Genomic DNA, 20,620 nt, shown 5'->3' with positions numbered 1-20,620 from the left:
TCAATTTGTACCTCAGATCTCACACCAAAGACAACGCTTGTAAACTAACTAACTAGGAAAAAGAAATGAGAAAATTATTCACAGGTTAAAGCGGGCAAACATACACACAAATGAGTTACATTCTGTGGTTCCAAAGGGTGACAGAGTTGTAGTAATCTATCTGTAAGATAGTAAGACTATCGAATGTCTTTTAGGGCTAAACCAGGCTGACCCTGGGGAATCCCTGCTTCTGTTTCATAGCTCCAGCTCTGTGAGAGTGCAAACAGTAAAGAGATGAAAATTTTTCATGTCAGCTATCTTTATTTCCTTCTTTCAATATTCATTCAAGATGGGATAAGCCCTTTTGCAAATTAGCAAAGTCTTTGTATTGCGATGTTCCACAACACCCCATTTAGTTTTGATAGTCCTTCCTGACAGGCAAGAAGAGGTAATACCTTTCATAGGCATTTAACATTTTACAGTAGGTAAGTTTTCTCTTGTTTGTGGAGATACATAGTTCAGAACATTTTACAGCTATATAGCAGACACTCAAGTACTACCTTATAGCACAGGTTATGGGTATTATACATGGGATTAACCGATGTAGCAATTTACAAGCAGTTCATAAAGTCTAAACACATTATTGTAAGTTCAATACCCATCTTAACACACAGGTGAGCTGGATCGGTTTTCAGCAATGAATTTGTCGGTGCTTGGCTGAGACCTAAAGCCTTGACAAGAGCTGGCACCTAGTCTGCCAGTGTCACTCAGTAGAGCCATATTTAAAAAAATGTAAAAAAAAAATTAAGTGTGTAAGTGTAAGCCAGGAAAACACTCACCCTCATCTAAGTAAGCTATTCTCTGGTTCTAAACATTAAATAAAGCCTCAATCCAGCAAAGGATTTTAGCAGTAGTCCCATTGACTTCAATAGGGATAATCACTTTACAAATTAAGCACATGCTCAAGTACTGTGCTAAATTAGGGCCAAGTTTTGTAGCCCATGAATGTATGTTCCTCTATATATTTTCTGGGGCTTGCATTATTATTTGCAAAATCACAGGACTATTTCACTTCAAGACCTTTGTGTGCCTTCTAGGAAAACCAAGCAAACCAACAACAAGCCACTTACATTCTCAGTTTGAATTTATGAAACCATTGCAATACCTTTAAACAGTGATTCATAATGTTTGTAGTTCTGCCTTTTGTTTGTCTGTCCTGGGATTCTGCATAGCACCCAATATTCTGTGGGGTTCACACAGGCACAGAACCACACAAAGCACATTGCAGGACCGGGGCTCTAAATCCTTACATTTCTTTTTCAGTTACAGGAAAATCTGTATCCAAAATGTTTTGACAACATTAGAAATATTAGATTTAAACAGGGGGAAGGTAAAGATTAAAAGGGGTTTAGTGTAGGGTCAATAAAATCAAAGACATAAACTTAAAAGGAAATCAATGGCCTGGGTTTTCAAAAGTAGGTGCAGCTCCCCCAAGACAAGGGGAGAAAGGGAGCTGCCCTCATGTCAGAGGCAACTCTCGCCCAGAGCTGGCCTTACCATGAGGTGAGCTGAGGCTACCGCCTCAGGTGCCAGACTGTGGGCAGGGCAGGGGGCGCCACTAGGACCCAGAGTTTCAGAGTTTTGGCCCAAGTGAGGTGGAATGGGGGCATCATTTGAGCTTCTCGCCTCAATGTTGTGGGCCCTGCCCTCACCCTGTGCCCCAGTGTGCCTGGGATGGGTCCCCAGCTAACCGCCAGCTGCTGCCTCCCACTGTGACATGATTCCCCCCATGAGTCCCCCCCACACCTGTCAGGGTCCCCCCCCAGGCTCTATGGCCCGGTCCCTCACCCCAGGGCGCCCTCTCAGGGAGCCCCCTCGCCCCAGGGCGCTCCCCAAGGAGCCCCCTCGCCCCAGGGCGCCCTCTCAGGGAACCCCCTCGCCCCAGGGCGCTCCCCAAGGAGCCCCCTCGCCCCAGGGCGCCCTCTCAGGGAACCCCCTCGCCCCAGGGCGCTCCCCAAGGAGCCCCGCCACAGGGCGCCCTCTCAGGGAACCCCTCCCCCCCGGGCGCTCCCCCAGTTCCCCAAGGAGCCCGCCCGGCCCCACCACGCCCTATCGGCGGCCGAGGGTCCGCGGGCCACGCGAAGCCCCAGCACCGACGCGGAGACGCACGGTCGCTCCGCCCGCTTCTTGTTGCCAAGACACAGGCCCCGCCCACCCCTCTCTCCCGCCCCACAGCTCCCCGCGCGCGCTCGAAAGGTGGCGCTGCGCAACGGAATCACCACGTGAGCGGCTCCTCCCATCGCCTCAGGTGATTGGCCACCAAAGGCTGCCCGTCAAACCAAGCTTGCTTCCGCCCACGGGAGCGGTGACGTGTTTCAGTCTCGCCCGGCGAACAAAACAGAGCCGGGTGGGCATGTCGCGCGTGCTGTGCGTCATGAACGGGGTGTGTGGTGAGTTCATCTTCTTTGGGGGAGTCCAACCGTGCAGCGGAGGCAGGGGGGAGAGCCCAACCCTGCTGCCTGGGGGGTGCGCCCAGCTTTGAGGGGCCTGAGGACGAAGGAAGAGTCCAGGCCTGCAGCTGGGCGGGGAGAAGAGCCCAAGCCTGAAGGGGGGAGAATCCAAGCCACCAGCTGGGGGGGTAGAGCAGGGTGGTGTGAAGCTGGGGGCGGAGGGAAGAGAATCCGAGCCACCAGCTGAGGGGTGGGTAGAGCAGGGTGGTGTGGAGCTGGGGGGGGAAGAGAATCCAAGCCACTAGCTGAGGGGTGGGTAGAGCAGGGTGGTGTGGAGCTGGGGGGGGGGGGGAATCCAAGCCACCAGCTGAGGGGTGGGTAGAGCAGGGTGGTGTGAAGCTGGGGGCGGAGGGAAGAGAATCCGAGCCACCAGCTGAGGGGTGGGTAGAGCAGGGTGGTGTGAAGCTGGGGGGGGGGGGAGAATCCAAGCCACCAGCTGAGGGGTGGGTAGAGCAGGGTGGTGTGGAGCTGGAGGGGGAGAATCCAAGCCACGAGCTGAGGGGTGGGTAGAGCAGGGTGGTGTGGAGCTGGGGGGGCGGAATCCAAGCCACTAGCTGAGGGGGGGGTAGAGCAGGGTGGTGTGGAGCTGGGGGGGGAGAATCCAAGCCACTAGCTGAGGGGTGGGTAGAGCAGGGTGGTGTGGAGCTGGGGGGGGGGGAATCCAAGCCACGAGCTGGGGGGGTAGAGTAGGGTGGTGTGGAGCTGGGGGGGGGGGAATCCAAGCCACTAGCTGAGGGGTGGGTAGAGCAGGGTGGTGTGGAGCTGGGGGGGCGGAATCCAAGCCACTAGCTGAGGGGGGGGTAGAGCAGGGTGGTGTGGAGCTGGGGAGGGGGAATCCAAGCCACTAGCTGGGGGGGTAGAGTAGGGTGGTGTGGAGCTGGGGGCGGAGGGAAGAGAATCCAAGCCACTAGCTGGGGGGGGGTAGAGCAGGGTGGTGTGGAGCTGGGGGGGGTGGGAGAATCCAAGCCACCAGTTGGGGGGGTTGATCAGGGTGGTGTGGAGCTGGGGCAGGGAAGAAGAGTCCAAGGCTGCACTGGGGGAAGGGGGGAATCAGCCCTGGGGGCTGTCAAGCCAGCTCCAGGGGGGCCTGCCCCTCAGCAGTGTCAGGGAGGGGGGGTGGGTGTGACTCAGCGCTGCATGGGGCTTTGGGTCTGGGTGCTGTAGCTGGCCCTGGGGTTAGGTGCCCCTGAACTCACTGGCCTTCCCCGGCGTGGGCGTGCCCAGGCTGAGCCAGGCTCCTGTGGGGATATGGGCCACATGCACTCCTGGTCCTCAGGCCCACCAGGACTGTGTGGACCCGAGTCCTGGCTTGGTTCTCTGGCAGCCAGTAGGGGGTGCTGTGTCCAGAGGAGGGAGCCTTGGTGTACCTGCCCTGAAAGCTCCAGGCCAGGAATACCCTGTCTCCTCCATCCCTCCTGGACCTGGAGCCCCCAGCTCCTGTCTTCTCCCAAAGTCCCTCTCTATACTAGACTCTTCCCCTCTGAGCCAGACCTGAACAAGCCTACCTTGCTCTCCCACTATGTGCCCTGATAAGCAAAGCAGCCACCTGATCTTACTGCCACAGCTTGACCTGCCCCTCTCCTCTCCCTTTGTATTTATCTTCCCTTAGGCATTGTTGGCATTAGTATTTCTACCTAAAACAATCCACCATTGCTACTATCACCGGCCCCAACCAGTGAGAGCAGGTGACTGCTGGGGAACCTTACTTACCATTGCAGCTCATCCTGCTCTGAGCAGGATTGGACAACATGGATCAAGCCCGAAGGTTCAGTCTGTGTTAGCAGTCCCACTGTTGCCCTCCTTGGTGGAGCTGCACCAGTGGCATCAGCGTTGGGGAATAAAGTCTAATGACACAGCCTTATGGCTGCTGCTTCAAATACTTACTCCCAGATGTAGCCCTAGTACCTCATTGTTACCTTACAGGTTATAAGCATTAAACCCAGTAATAAGGGTTAGAAGAATCAGCACCTTAGATAATAAAAGAAAAGGAGGACTTGTGGCACCTTAGAGACTAACCAATTTATTAGAGCATAAGCTTTCGTGAGCCACAGCTCACTTCCTCAGATGCATATGATAATAAAATGTTTTAGGGTAGGGATTTTGTGTGAGAGAGCGATTAGTGCATATTATGTTGCCTGAGCCCTCTCCATATAAATAATAAATCATATAACGTGTGTGTGATGTTTTTGGTGCTACATAAATAACTTAACTTATACTATGTGATTTATTATGGTTTTTAATTTCTGCATGCAGCTGAGGTACTACAGCAGACTTTAAAGTATGGATCAGATCCTGACGTCTATGCAAGTTTCATTGTGAAACTCATTGGGAGCAAAATCAAGTCTCTCATGACTGAGTCAGAAAGTGGTTCTGGCTGTCTTAGGGATATGATGGGTTGATTAGGAACTTAAATGTCTAGCTAATAAAACTTTGGAATCTTTCTATATGAGTTAATAGAAAAGTGTGTGAGTGAAACAATGCCCTGTTTAATAATAAACCTAAATATGTTCTTGGTGTATACCCTCTAGAAGGCAGGAGTGGGAGAAACAGATTCACAGATATTAGACACTGTTGGTTCCTGTCACAAAAGATGGACTGAGCAGACTGTCTTGTAAAAACTCAGATTTCAAAATAACACTCTGCCAACAATACAATAACAGAGAATTCAATAATTTGATCAACTGTTACATTGAATCAGAGTGACACATTGTAACAGTTCCTAAATGTAATGTCTCTTTCATAACCCACATTGAATGAGAGCTAGGATTTAATTTCAAAGAATGTTAATATTTTATGTTTTGTCCATTTTTTTGCAGATTTGCGTTAAATTGAGAGTTCTAACTATAATTGGGTAATTACTCCTGAAAGTAGCAAGATGGCAGCAAACCCTCCAGGTCAAGGTAATTTTCAAACTAGGTATTTTTTGTTTATATCTCTTCAACTGCAGCCACTTGGCTTTTGTTTTATTCATTCATTGTTCAGGTCGGTTAAGGAGAAAAAGACGTGGTGTTCTGGTCCCATTGAAGTCATTGGGACCAGGATTTCATCCTAGAAGTATAATTTAAGGGGAAACAATTTCTGCCATTTTTTGAGGCAGGAATCCAGTTTCCAAGATTATAGATTAGAAAACAAGCAAAATCTCACTAGAACTAGATTCTTTTTTGTTTTAACTTTTTTAAGGGGAGAAAAAGGGGTAAGAGAAATACAAAACTACTAATTATACTGGAAGCACAGAGTTAGTGCATGTCTCTTTAAACTCAAATCCCAAAAGAAAACAAATGAGACTTTACAGTGATGTAGTATTTTTTTAAGTTCCACTTATTTTGCTATACTCAGCGGCTCTTGTACACTGAATTTGACTCTTGGTTGCCACACTGTGCATCTGGGAGCATACTGAAGGTCCAAAGAGGCACAGTTCTGCAAGTGAGAACAAAAGATGAGGAGATCTTAGCCATCAAGAATAGATAACAAAAGCTCGAGACCACAAAAAAACAAAACAAAGTAATGCTAACTGTTTTTTAAAGCTTGTTTACATTATGACAACTGTAGAGTTACCATATTTGAACATTCGAAAAAGAGGACATTCCATGGGGAAGGTATTTGCTTGTGCCCCCCTGGTCCCGCCCCAACTCCACTCCTTTCCCGTCCCCATTCCAACCCCTTTCCCAAAGTCCCTGCCCCAACTCCGCCCCCTCCCTGCCCCATTGGACCTTTTCCCCAAATCCCTGCCCCGGCCCCGCCTCCTCCCCTGAGTGTGCCGCGTTCTCCCTCCCTTCCTCCCAGCCGTGCAAAACAGCTGTTTTGCGGCACAAGCGCTGGGAGCTAGGGGGAAAAAGCTGGCACTCTTTCTTGAATGATCAGCATTCACTCTTTCTTGAATGATCAACTCTTCGGGGAAAAATAATAATGGCAAAATCCCAGATGTTTTTAGATATTTAAAAATTCCTCCCGGATGGCAATTTAAGAACCAAAAAGCCGGACATGTCCGGGAAAATACGGACATATGGTAACCTTAGACAACTGTTGTACATTTAAATTTGTCTAATTGTGAATTTAGTACCCAAAGAATTCTTAATAGAACTTTAAAAAAAATCTGGCTTATTTTAACATTTTACCATGGCAAAAATTGAAATTAAAAACAGCAACAGGAGGCAAAAAATAGTGTGTGTGGTTATTGGGAAATACTGGTTTGTTGAACACAGTGATCCCAATGTGGTTTACAAAGTATGGCCCCAATTCCAAGTTGTCTTGTGTGGGTAGAGCCCCATGAACAGCCTCCTGCCCTGAATGTCTTCCAGGATAGTGGCCTGTGCTCCCAAACCTGTAAACCCTAGCACGCAAGTAACTGTACACCTAAATGCAATGGGGCTACTTTCCCACATAAGTTTTTGCAATACCAGACTTTTAGATACTGAAGTACAGGCACCTCTGAAGTGGAATATAGGATTTGTGTATAAGCCCAGACCAATATTGGACAAGAAAGAAAGATTGTTATATCAAATAGATGGATTTGGAGGTGGGGAACAGATGGAGTGATTTGCAGAAGAAAGTACTTACAAAAAGCTTTGTGGAATTCTGCAAAAAAAGATTGAGGGATAGTCCCATTGACTTCAAATGGGATTCAGCATGGGCATACCTTTGCAGGATTTGGCCTTAAACACCATCCCTTTTAAATACATGGTAAGCCTTGTTTTTTGGCTGTAAAAATCAATTTAACTCCATCATTACAGAGACTAACATATTCCAATACTGAATTTAGAGCTTCACTTCTAAAGATTTGAATATAAATGTATAAGTCTGACTCGCATGATTTCTTCTTCCCCCAAAGTTTAGGTAGCTTATAACTTAGGAGGGAAAACTGCAATTATTTAATTTTATTTCTTGAGTACTCCCCTAAGAATCACTCAAGGGGCTGAATATTTGTTTTATATTATAAACAAAAGTATTCAAAAAAACCCTCAAAGCTTTAAAGAACCAAAAGGTAAATGGGCAAAAGAAGGGGACTAAGACAAAAAGAAGAAATGGGGAGTCAGAAGGATTCAGCAGTGATCTAGTTCTGCCTAGCCAAAGAGTACTAGCCTAGATCCAGACTGATAACAAGCAATGCATGAGCCAAGTATGTCTGTCAGGCTTGCTGAATAGCACAAATATTGATGCTATTCAGGGAATTTATTCTTTGATGCCTTTGTTCCTAATCAAAAGCACAAGGTTAAGGACTTCACTTCAAAAATTAAGCAGAATGGGTGTGAACAGGTAACTTATTCAGACTTACCAAAAGAAACACACATTTGTTATATAAGTAAACATCTTGTATATTTTTGCTCCAAGCAATTGAACAAAATTTTTTTTGAAGATACTGTATCAGCAGTGTATTTCCATGTCCTTACAGCTGTGAACTCAAACTATAAATGTTAAGGTTTTGCTAAACAAGTTTATTTTAGTTTCATCAGAACACATTATAAAAACACTCCTTTCTTAGAGTTTCAAAGGTGAGATGTGTAGGAGGACTGCAAAGCCAAATAGGACTCTGAATAAAATTTACTTTGTGGCTTTTATACCATGGACCACTTATATATTTCCCCTAATAAAGAAAAGGAAAAGCTTTTAGTGTGGTGTACCATGTCCTCAGGAAGTGTTTACAGACCACTCTGGTACATTTTGAAAATAAGCTTTTAAAGCAAGAAATAAACTGAGTGCTTGGCAATAAATGGTAATACATTCTTAACCATTTGTTACATGTATTAATAAGGCTGCTGATGATGATGATACACTCATGCACAAAGCTGGGAATAAAGAAGGTATATGTCTTGTGTGACAGCATCATAGGTTTTATTCTACATGTGACCTTCTTGTAAGCATTAGTGTGATGGTAGCAACACAATAGCTACATTTTGGGAAAATGCTCTTCCTCTAGGCCCCACTTCAGAGAAAGGCGGAATATATTTCTTCCATATTTTTCTCACAGGGCTAAATTTTGCCTGCTCACCTGCACAACTGAGCTCTGCAATTTAACAGAAGATAAACTTTTGAGGTACTGATGTTGGCTCAAAAGTGTAATTTTCACTGTGCTGTTGTTCTCTCTGTTGGGTGCTTTTGCATCTCTTCTAGCTGCCATTTATTCACTTTAAGCAGTACTGATCGTTGGTTAAACATTCTCTCCCTTCCCTCCCTCCCTCCCTCCCCCCCGCTGCTGACAAAGCCTCATATAGAGGGTGCAGGGGACTGGTTTCAAAGTGAGTATGTTAGCCAAGGGCAGTCTTATGAAACTGGTGAATCACTAAGCCAACTTAATTCACAATACAGTGTAAAGAAGAAAATTGTCCTCCTGCCTTGGATGATGTAATCAAGGAGTCTTCTAGCAATTGTACAACTCTTCAGAGATCCAAATGCAAAACCTCGCCCTTGAGGGCATTAGTAGATTTGACATTCCCTGGAGGTCTTTGCATCCATAACATAATGAACAAATTATATTCATCTGTATATGTGGTCATAGTTGTGAGGGACAGATACACTTGAATTATTATTATTTTAATTTAATGAGTTAATATTCATTTTGCTTAACTGCTGCAGAACATGTGAGACCATAGAATGTAAATTGCCACCAAAAATTGTGTAATAGTCTGCTATATTGTGACTACTGCAATCACAAAATACAATTAACATATGAAAAATGGTGGAGTAATTACTTACAGATTGCCTAGAAACCCAAAATGTTGCAAAAATTATGATTCTGCTATTTCAGATATTTCCTCATAGAATGAAGATCACCATTATGATGATTTGTATTTTGATAGAGAAATTACTTTGAAACATATTCTGAATTGAGCAGAAAGAACAAGGAATGTGGTTGTGGTATATTTTTAAATGCAGTGAGACTCAGCGTACAGTACGTATCTACATCTGGGTTCAAGCTGTGGCTCTGTTCTGAAAAGTGGTCAAAAAAGTGGCATTATGAGTTTCATTGTTTCTCAGTGATTCAGTTCACATGTGCTCAGATTACAAATAAAAAGATTCTTCCAACTGCCAACCCTGCTATCTCAACCTCACCTTTTAAAGTCAATATCCCCCCCCCCCATATTGCATAACCTCATCAGTAGGGGAAACATGGTTTTGTGGGCCAAATTAGGCCATCAGTTACATTTATACAATCTGTAGCTGGGTGTTCAAGCCTGATAAGTCTTAGGAGAGGAATCTTTATAGGGCATTGCTTTTACGGTTTCAGATTTTCTTGTAGAAATATCCTTGGGGTAGGGGTCATGTTCATTCTGGGAGAAGACAAGGCATTGGGGAAGCAGGAGAGAGTTTGTAAAGAAATCCATGCTACTTTCTCTTGCTTTGGGACCCAAAGTTCAGAATTCCATGAACAGGCATCCCCCCTCCCCCCCTTTGTGTAAGCTAAGTCCTCTTGGGCATCAATTTCAGTAAACTCTGCTTTTTGCTTCTCTGAAGTGGATTCTCATGCAATTCAGGGTATGTTCCACACTGGTTTTGCATATGAAAATCACACTGACGCAAGTTGTTTTTCAGCTCACCCACTGAGTGCAGAACATGGCACTTGAAGTTACAGAAGCCAAACTTTAAAAGGGCAGATTTGAGCTGTAAATATCTTGTCCTGAGTTTTAAAGCCAGCTCTGCCATTGGCTTGTTATGTGGCCTTGGGCAAATCATATTGTCTCACCATCCCTGTCAGCAAAAGAGGGATACTACTACTTGCCCATGTACATAACAGGGATGTTCTGAGGTTAAATTTTGGTAAAGTGTAGACATTCTAAGTGCTATTAGAAGGAAACTACTCGACTAGTGGAGGTGTGAATTGAAAGTTCTTCATTAGAGGAATTCTTAATCTAAAGCTCTTCGCATTTGTATGTTTAAATCAGGCCCTTAGTGACAGTGGTAATATTTCTTTGTATAATCATGTTTTGGTATAGGAATTGTATAAAAGCAGAACAGAGGAATTAAAATAGTGTAGCAAAATTGTTGCATTACAATTGCAGCATGGGATTGTTGTAGCTTCACTTGTTTTCTTTAATGAAGTGCTTTTAAGCAAGACTATCTTAAGTGTTGCCAGATCTGATAAGAATGAATTCACTGAAGATGCTAGTTTCTCTCTAAATAAGACTTTTCCCCTGTGATTATATATAAATGTTTGGGTATTTCCCCCCCGCACAGAACACTCTTCAATTCCATGAATACTGTTAATCAGATTACTTACAGTTGAAATTATAATTACTGAATCAAATTGCTTAATGGACAGCAGCCGTGCCAATGCTGTATTCCTCCTTTTTTGATGTGCCTGACTCTTTTTTCTGAAATTATAACCACTTTATGCTTTAGTATTGGGGAGATGGGGAAAGAGAAGAGGTAGTAGAAGGACAAAGATCCCTGCTTTTCCCCTGTAGTGTTTCCAGTATATAACGCTACCTTCCACTGTGGCTTAATTCATACTTAGTTCATAATCCTTTACAGATATTTGGATTGCAGTTTAAAATAGCTTATTTTTATCCTACTCTCAAATTATTGAAGCATATAACTGGTTTCATGATGAAAACAAGATTAATTGGGGGTGCAAAACTGGTTGGAAAACCATTCCCAGAGAGTAGTTATCAGTGGTTCGCAGTCATGCTGGAAGGGCATAACAAGTGGGGTTCCGCAGGGATCAGTTCTGGGTCTGGTTCTGTTAAATAAATCATCAGTGATTTAGATAATGGTACAGAGAGAGTACACTTACAAAGTTTGCGGATAACACCAAGCTGGGAGGGGTTGCAAGTGCTTTGGAGGATAGGATTAAAATTTCAAAATGATCTAGACAAACTGGAGAAATGGTCTGAAGTAAATAGGATGAAATTCAATGAGGACAAATGCAAAGTACTTCACCGAGGAAGGAACAATCAGTTGCACACACGTAAAATGGGAAATGACTGCTCAGGAAGGAGTACTGCAGAAAGGGATCTGGGGGTCACAGTGGACCACAAGCTAAATAGGAGTCAGTGTAACACTGTTGCAAAAAAAGCAAACATCGTTATGGAATATATTAGGAGTGTTGTAAGCAAAACTCGAGAAGTAATTCTTCCACTCTACTGCACGCTGATTAGGCCTCAGCTGGAGTATTGTGTCCAGTTTTGGGTGCCACATTTCAGGAAAGATGTGGACAAATTGGAGAAAGTCCAGAGAGGAACAACAAAAATGATTAAAGGTCTAGAAAACCTGACCTATGAGGAAAGATTGAAAAAATTGGGTTTGTTTAGTCTGGAAAAGGGACAACTGTGGGTATATGATAAGTTTCAGTACATAAAAGGTTGTTACAAGGAGGAGGGAGAAGAATTGTTCTTTTTAACCTCCTGAGGGTAGGACAAGAAGCAATGGGCTTAAATTGCAGCAACGGATGTTTAGGTTGGACATTAGGAAAAACTTCCTAACTGTCGGGGTGGTTAAGCACTGGAATAAATTGCCTAGGGAGATTGTGGAATCGCCATCATTGGAGATTTTTAAGAGCAGGTTAGACAAACACCCATCAGGAATGGTCTAGATAATACTTCGTCCTGCCATGAGTGCAGGGGACTGGACTAGATAACCTCTCGAGGTCCCTTCCAGTCTTATGGTTCTAGATTCCATGAATTTATATAACCAGCATAATGTAAATCTTGGCTAAAAATACCTATTAAACGGGTGTCCCTCATTTACCCCACCCACCCAGTGGTCTGATTTTCAAGTATGCATTTGGTCCATGTATTTTAAGAAAGATCAGATTGCAGTGGGGGTGGTTCTCTATATGAAGCCTACTCCCATTCCACTGACCAGATCTAGAATGTTCACTTGTAAACATGTGGCTAAAGACTGCCTGGAGTAGACACAGACATGTTGGATTTAGCTCAGGGCTTGTGTAATATTTAGAAGTACTTAAAATGTCTCTGGGATGGTACCGGTATCTCAAATATCTAAGATCAGAGTGCAAAAATTACAGCTGTTTTCCTGTCCCAGAGCAGGGTCAGCTGAGTCATCTAGACAGATGTTATACTGGCAACATCAGATTCCTCTGGTGATGGATGGCCTCTCTTTTTTTGACAACTGATCTTGCATTCGTCACTGAAAGCCTAAACGTGGGGCTATTTTTTGACAGTGTTTTGTGATTTAGGAATGAGGCACTGAGAGAAATCAGAGTAATAGGCAGTAAGTTCTTGACAGTTGGTCCTCACGTGGGACCCAGCCTTGTCCTAGATTTGTATTGGTACAAGTCTTTTAAAGCAGATATAAAATACACAAAATAGTGGCTCCTTAAGATGGCAGCCATTTTAAGTATGTCCCAGTTTCCCTCCTTACTCATTCTGCCTCCTGAAACTTTCCCTTGCACCAAAGATTCCTTTCTGCTCCGTAGGAACATTCAATGAACCAAGTAAGGGCAAAACCATTTTTAGATCTATACAGTAGAAATTAACTACAATACTCTGATTATCAGTCATGCCAGAACTCCAACTTCAGTGAGAGGTTATGGCTGTTTAGAGAAAGACTAGATGGATCGGAAAGGAGAATTGTCATGTGTCTAATTTTATTGCAAATAGGCCTGATCGTTTACTCATTATTCAAGCAAAACTCCCATTATAGTTCATGAGTTCTCTCTGACTCAGGTATAAAGAATCATGTCCTGTGAATGCATTCATTCAGTCTTGTCATGCTTTAAACTGCATGTCCATTCACTAAAAAAGAAAAATCTGATCAACTTAATTTGTCTTCTGACACTATCAAAGCCAAATATTTAACAGATACACACCTTGGCTATAGCTGTAAAATTAGTTCCTGAAAAAACCTAACTAGAGATGATAGCTAATATATTTTAAATCATATTAATATTTATGATCTATAGGAAGCCATTTCATGTTGTAAAATGAGGCGAGGAAAAATAAAACCTATTTATTAATAGCCTTTCAGATTGGTGCAAAGCTTTGAAGATTAGTATATTCATCATCATGTCATACCGTGCAGTGACTTTAATTCCATAAGGTTATAGGTGCCCCATGTAAAAAGGCAAATCTAATATTTTTCTGATTCTTACCAGGTTTTCAGAATAAAAATAGGGTTGCAATCTTGGCAGAACTAGACAAGGAGAAGAGAAAATTACTTATGCAAAACCAGTCTTCCACAAATCACCCTGGAGCCAGGTACTTTATGTTCATATACCTTGTTTGGACAATACTTGTACATCAAAGAAAATCAAATATGTTTCCTTACAGGTAATCTGTAGATCTAAACAAAATACATGTTAGAATTGTGTCCTGCATGTCCCCAATAACCAGTGCAAGAATGATTTATATTTGTTTGTGGATTCTGAATCTTGACCTGCATGCTTTCCACTTGAGAGAGAGAAATAGGGGTGCTTCACGACTGCTAAGCAAGCCCTTTTACAGGATCAGGCTTCTAGAAAATATTAAGCTAATAAGCTATTTCTTGTGCTTCAAAATGTACCCTTTTAAATCTAGATAGCAAACCAACTGTAGGCAGTCTGGAATATTTAGGAGTATACAAAAAAGTACTTGGTCTCAGTTCTAGCTGTTCTGAATGGGCATGTTGCAGGTTTCTGCTCTTGGCATATGTGAGCCTCGTGTTTAAGGACACAGGAGCTCTCTTGACAAGTATAAAAAAATATAAACTGTGTCGGTCTGAAGTTCTCAAAATATTGAATTGGATCGTTAATTCATTTTAGGATACAGTATTAAGTGCAAGGGACTTGAGAAAAGTATTCATTTTTATCTTCCCCTAATAAAATAAGTGAAAATAGTATTCTATTCCAGTTTCTTTTTTAAAGCACTGCAGTTTAGTGTTTGGTATAAATCCTTCTGTTCAGAGGGTCACTACTTGGCTCCAAGTATTCACATAGGTCTTAACAAGAGAACTGCTACTTTTACAGGGTGTTTTTTCCAGTTCAGTAGAAGTGTTTAGCATGAAGCAGCTCTGATTGCCCTTAATGGGAGCTGTTGGGTGAGGAGTTCTTTTAAAAATCTGGCACTTTAAACATTAAAGTGTCTCCTATCAAAATCAGTGAGAGGTGGATTGGGCTCTATATAACAACAAATTAAGGAAAGGTAATATTTTGTTTGGACTTATGTCTCAATGATTTTTTTTTTTCAAATTGAAACCTAAAATATTTGTTGCCCACAGATATCTGAGCAATCATTTTATATTCTGTAGTTTACCACTTTAGCAAAAAAGGGCCTTTGTCTGAGTTCTGTATCAATAGGAAACCCTTTTCCTATATGCAGAGTTCTGCAGCCATTCTGCCAAACATCTGATCTTCCCATCATGAAGAATATGGACCCATGGTTAGTGCTATTGTTTTATCACTTATTGTTTCATCACAAATGCTATTTTAGGAAAGTCACTGGGTGGTAATGGTGAAAAGGGCAAAAGCTATAGTTAAGAAACAGAATGTCAAATGACTCTGGCATGACACCAGCGGACTTGGATTGACATCAGTGGAGTTACGCTAACAGTGAGATCAGAATCGGGCTCCAAGTCTCTGTTCGGCTTCTGGGTTTAGTGTGGCAACATTCGGTATTCTCAGCTAAGTGGTTCAGTTACTGCTATTGCATTTTCTCACTTGCATATAAAAATCCAAAATGTCAAGTCATGGATTTAAAAACCAAACAAAATGCCAAATCCATAGAAAGTCATGGACTCCATTATATCCATGACCCAACATGACAAAAATGCAGCTTTTCTTACAGATGATCAATGATATCTTCCTCGTCTCTATTACAGCATTGCTCTTGCAAGATCGTCCCTTAACAAGGATTTCCGTGATCATGCTGAGCAGCAGCACATAGCAGCACAGCAAAAAGCAGCATTACAGGTGAGCAGCCCTGTCCTCCTTTGTTTTTGTTTTGTAACCCAGGCAGAGAACAACCTTGTACCTACAGAGCTTAGGTAAAGTATCCTTAGAAGGGTTTCTTCTTAAAGATTTTTTTTCCTATATTTGGCAACAATAATGAAATTCCAACCCTTCACCATGCCTCCAGTTCCTTATTTCCATAATACAATGTCAGCAGGTTGGTTTGCACTACCAAATTGCTGTTACACCATTACATTGTTGTAAAACAATTTAAAAAAAACCCCAATGTTAGCAGCATGAATGAATTCTAGAGGCAAAATTCTAGCTGGCATCACGATTAAAAAAAAAAGCAGAGGTGGAGAGAGGTTAGAGATCTCTGGCCTCATCACTTTGGCAGTAGGAAGTAGCAAGGGGCCTTGGGGCTTTGACTAACCTGACCTTATAGGAACAATTGGTACTGCAAGAGAGCATGCACATGGCGGCATATGCCTGTGGCTTTTCTAGGTAGCTCTGACTTAAATACACTGACTGGTTTGGGCCCTCTGGAGTGTCACCTGATGTGCTGGGGTACCATGGAGTCAGCCTGTTCTGCCAGCCTGGGTCCCCTTTACCTGGCCTTGCTGGATTAGGCTCACAAGCCTCTTCCAGCTAAGCACACAGGCAGGGCCACACCCAGATGCACAGAGATAGAGCCACTCTGGAAAGATTCAGCCTTAGGGACTTGTCCCAACACTCTGGTGCCCACTTCCTTTAAGGGGTACAAACCCAAAGGTTTTATAAAATTCACCCCCTCCCTCAGTGTGGAGGGAGATATGCACAACTACTTGCCCGCCCAGTTAGAAATTACATAAACTGGATTATGTTCTAAACAAGAAATACCTTTATAAACTACAAAAGGTGAATTTTAAGTGAATATAAGAGATAACCGACTGAACAAAGCAGATTACTGACCAAATAAAGCAAAATTCACAAGCTAAGATCAATATACTTAACAGATTACAAAATGTAAATTCTCACCCTAAAATGTTTTAGGCATGTTGCAAAGTTTGTGGTTCAGAGTTCCAGTTATATTCCTTTTCAGACTGGACCCTTGTCTCATTCTGGACTCCCCCTTGCCTTCCCTTCAGGTAGCTTTAGCGGTCTTTCTTGCGCAGACAGGCCATGGAGAGGAGTCTCTTCCCTTCCCCCCACTGGCCTTCCTCCCCACCGTTAAATAGGATTTACATAAGGTGGGAATCCTTTGTTTCTCAAACTTAACCCCCTTCTCTTTCAGTGGAAAGTTACAAGAAGTCCCAGGTAATGTTTATCAGGTGATAAGAACATCTGACACTGTAGTATCACAGCATCCATGAGTCAGTGGCAGTAGGGAGTGTCCGCAGGAAGGCCAAGCCTTTACACAGTCCATTGTCCTCACTGATGGGCCATTATCCCTGTCTGGCTTTTCCATTGTTGCACCTGAAGTGTTAGCAGGGGCCATCACTGAAAGTAGCATAGTTGAAATATTTAGGTTTCAGAGTAACAGCCGTGTTAGTCTGTATTCGCAAAAAGAAAAGGCGGATTTGTGGCACCTTAGAGACTAACCAATTTATTTGAGCATGAGCTTTCGTGAGCTACAGCTCACTTCATCGGATGCATACCGTTGAAATAGATACATAGTCAATATTTCTAACTTCCAAACCAGAAATAGTACAGGCATACCCATTGGATCATCACATTCAGTAAATTATAACCTTTCCAATGATAACTTACAAGACCCATCTTGCGTAAAGTACATCTCAGTTATGTCATTCATATCATAAGCATATTTTCATAAAGATTATGGAGTGAAACCTCATACACAATGAGACCAATAGAGGTCCCAAATCAATGGAAGCAGGAGTGGGCCCCTAATTGGAATCCCAGTGGGCTATTAGAAGCAGACGGTCTCATTCATCTGTTTAGAAGTTTTGATTACCAGAGCTTATGAGCAGGCTCAGACAAATGTAAAATAAATGCAAACCATGACATTTAAACCCTGAATTATTTTGGAGCTGTGGGGGTTAAGGATTTAAACAAGTGTTTCTCTTTCCAGCATGCACATGCACATTCTTCAGGATATTTCATAACCCAAGACTCTGCATTTGGAAATCTTATTCTTCCTGTCTTGCCTCGACTAGAGTCGGAATGAGGGCGGTTATTTCCCAGAATGAAGGAGATGATATTTTGCCCATTGTCGAAGCTGCCATCTTTCACAACTACTTTACATGATTTGTGAAAACAGATTATGTGAGCTGTTTAAAAAACTGAGGTTTTTTTTAAATTTGACTTTTATTTTTAAAAAGCCTATTTCATTCTGGACTCCTATGCTTGTCTTCCATGGTTGAGTCTGGCTTCACCTGAGAAGAGGTGCTGTAGATTATTATGGAACTGACAGTATTCTTTTTTACTTAATTTCTTTTGTCAACTCAGAGTAAGACTGTTTGCCTGACATATCGCATGTACATTTTATTTTTCCGATTTCCTTTAGTCGGAAGGAAGGATGCCACACCCAGAATTTAATAGATGCTTGTTCTAATCTGCATTTCTAAAGTATCTGTCATAGTATCTATGTACTGTACCTGGCCTTAATGAAAGCAAAGTCATCTTTGTCTATCCTAAGACACACATGGATTCAGTAGATACAGTCACCTGCATTCACTCTGTGCAGGAACATTAGTGCACCCTAATGGTTTTTATGTTTAGTCTTTGTGACAGTGTCCTGGTTTCCCAGGTAGTTTGAGACAATGGCACATAGTATCTCTATCTGTTATAGAATATAGAAAACCTAAGTATTAACCTTGCCAACAAATAATCTTGTATCCAATTATCCTCATCTTTTCTAGTGACATGGGGTAAAAATTCCCAAAGCATTTAAGTCCCATGAAACTTAGGATCATAAGTTTTAGGCACTTTTGAAAATGTTACCCATAAGTTCAAAATCTGCCCAATTCAAAATGTCACACTTTTAGGGTTTTATTATTATTTCAGTGCCTTTTAAAGTGTTTGTACTGCTCAATTAAAAGTTTTGATTCTGTCTCTGTAAATCCTTTTCCAGGCTCATTTCAGTTCTGGCATCCCACTTCAGCACCAGGCTGAAGCTTGGCCTACAAAGTCTATTGATTGGATAAGTTATTTTGGAAGCAGAATAATAATACCAGAATAAAGTCCCTTATTTTGGAATAGTCTGTACAATACTGGTATAGCTTTACTGGTTTAGTTATACTCCCATAAAATTCTGCTGGTCAGTTTTCCCATGTAGACCAACCCTGGGATATTGGTGCCAAGTAGCTAAAAAAGTAAGAGAAAGTAGTGAAGATCTGGGTTTGGAATCTGCTGGTACACTCCCATACGCTATACTGGTACCTATCTTATTCTCCAAAATCTCAGCTTACTTTTTTTTAAATGAAAGTCACGAGCTATTGTGGTTGTAAAGATGACTTCAAAAACATGAACTGAGTATAAGTGATGCAGAGGTGAGTGTGTAGAGAGCCAGGACCAATAGGTTAGAACTGCCCCATTCATCCCCATGGGGGGTTAACTTAGGTGCCCCAGTGATGATGATGATTTAAATTTCAATGTTAAGTTTCATTTTTCATATATGAAAAAGAGGGAGAGTTACTGATCTGCACAGTTTGCAGTGAGTGCCGCCTTGAACTGGTGCCACAAGAAGGTGGTGTCTAAAATACCATTTTTCATTTAACTCCATGAAGGAGCCTAGCCAAGGAACCTAACAAACAGTGGGCATATTGAATCCCAGCAAAGTGAAGCCATGCTCAAGGAGCCCAGTGGCACTCTGCTGTACAGTCATATTTTGACTAGCTGCACAATCTACTATGAGTCTCACTTTGACTCAAATGTGTGGGGCTTATTTTGAAGGCAAAACTTAGAATATCCCACCATTCCCCTCTCATACTTCTCATTCCTGGTGATGGCTATTAATATGGCTATCTTTAAAGCTTGCTTTACTTTACAAATTGAAACTTCCAGCTGCTGTTCTATGACGTGAGCCAAATGGCTGTGGGTATTTTGAAAAAGTTGACATGCATGAATCTCAGTTTACAGAAGAGCAGATATTTCACCACAAATTGCTCAAAATGTGGAATCTTATTTAAATGGCAACTACCACACACATATATCCAGGAATGTAAAACAAGGAGGTGGATTTTAGCTTTATAGTTAGGAGTGAGGTTTTGTGGAGGAGGGGAAGGGTTGGCCTGCCCCAGCTGCCAGCTTCTCAATAGAAAAGAATTGGAAGATAACTGTTCAGGGGTCTCACACAGGCTGCAGATAAGTGGTACAAGCACCAAAACAGGCACGACCCTCACCTTGTCTAAATCAGCATAGAGCCAGTGAAGTAGATGGAACTGTGCCCGTTTACACTAGCTGGGGTCAGGCCCAACATGTTGAGGTAATAACACTGCATTCAGCTAGTTACAGAAGGATTTACAATAGGAGGAAGAGGACCTAGATTCAGAGATGGAAGAATTTTAAAAATACTCACAACATGGAGCAGCTGGAAGGGTATTTTTAAGTTATAATGCTTATAACTGTTCTGTGTAATTGCAAGGGACTTGGTAATACATCTAGGTATAATTAACTGTCAGCGATACAAATAGTGTATGTGGAAGCTTCTGTCTGTGAAACCAGAGTCTAGTAATTAGTGTCATATGCCTCAATTTGTCTTACCACACTTACCTTTACTTTTCCACTATTAATCAGCATTAAACTAATTCATACATCACCTATACAGTCATCTAAGCAGCAGTCTCTCCTCCTGAAATTGTATGTTCAAATGATTAACAGTTGTAATCACCCCAACCAACATTACATGCTTGGGTTTCTTCATAAGTTTCCTCTGTACATGAGGAAAATCTAGTGGTCAGACTTCTGCTGCTATCCTTCACTGTGATCACCTATGTACTCATGAATACAAGCCATGTTTTTCATCTATTGTGTGCCTCTGTATTTAAGCATACCTGGAACAATGACATTTACACAAGAACCATGTTCATCAAATCTCTACAATACCAACTGCCCCCCTGTATGCCCAGGACAGATTCTGACCTCATGGGGGTATACATGGAGAGTAAGTCAATAGCATTACTTCAGATTCACTGTAGATCAGACTCTAGGCCATAGTGTCCATCAAAATGAGGGAAAGGAGTAGTCCCAATGTCTGGTCAGGTGATCCATCATTAAAAAAAACTTATGTATCTCCTGTCTGAGTGACTTCTACACAAAATTCCCCTATTGTGACAAAAAAAGTTGTAGGATGGTAGCCATGTTCTGTATC

At 42.5% G+C, this 20,620-nt stretch overlaps 1 protein-coding gene across 4 annotated transcripts; it reads left to right on the top strand.

The window, feature by feature from the left end:
- The first annotated feature begins 2,298 nt into the window (after nucleotides 1-2,298).
- Nucleotides 2,299-20,273, top strand: INIP (INTS3 and NABP interacting protein). 4 transcript variants are annotated; one of them, XM_084628653.1, is made up of 6 exons: nucleotides 2,299-2,422; nucleotides 5,306-5,389; nucleotides 13,540-13,642; nucleotides 14,741-14,800; nucleotides 15,240-15,330; nucleotides 17,381-20,273. In XM_084628653.1, the coding sequence occupies exons 2-6, from the start codon at nucleotides 5,365-5,367 to the stop codon at nucleotides 17,474-17,476; spliced, it is 375 nt and encodes a 124-aa protein (XP_084484779.1). In that variant the 5' UTR covers nucleotides 2,299-2,422; nucleotides 5,306-5,364; the 3' UTR covers nucleotides 17,477-20,273. The 4 variants fall into 4 exon arrangements, with proteins under 4 accessions (XP_084484779.1, XP_084484778.1, XP_084484781.1 ...); XM_084628652.1 differs by having other exon boundaries at nucleotides 2,299-2,429; XM_084628654.1 differs by lacking the exon at nucleotides 2,299-2,422 and adding an exon at nucleotides 2,483-2,505.
- The last annotated feature ends 347 nt before the right edge of the window (nucleotides 20,274-20,620 follow it).

The sequence above is a fragment of the Lepidochelys olivacea genome, assembly GCF_965140295.1.
Source record: "Lepidochelys olivacea isolate rLepOli2 genome assembly, chromosome: 5".
Taxonomy (NCBI): domain Eukaryota; kingdom Metazoa; phylum Chordata; order Testudines; family Cheloniidae; genus Lepidochelys; species Lepidochelys olivacea.
The sequence above is the reverse complement of the archived record's forward strand: the minus strand, read 5'-3'. Positions and strand labels throughout refer to the sequence as shown.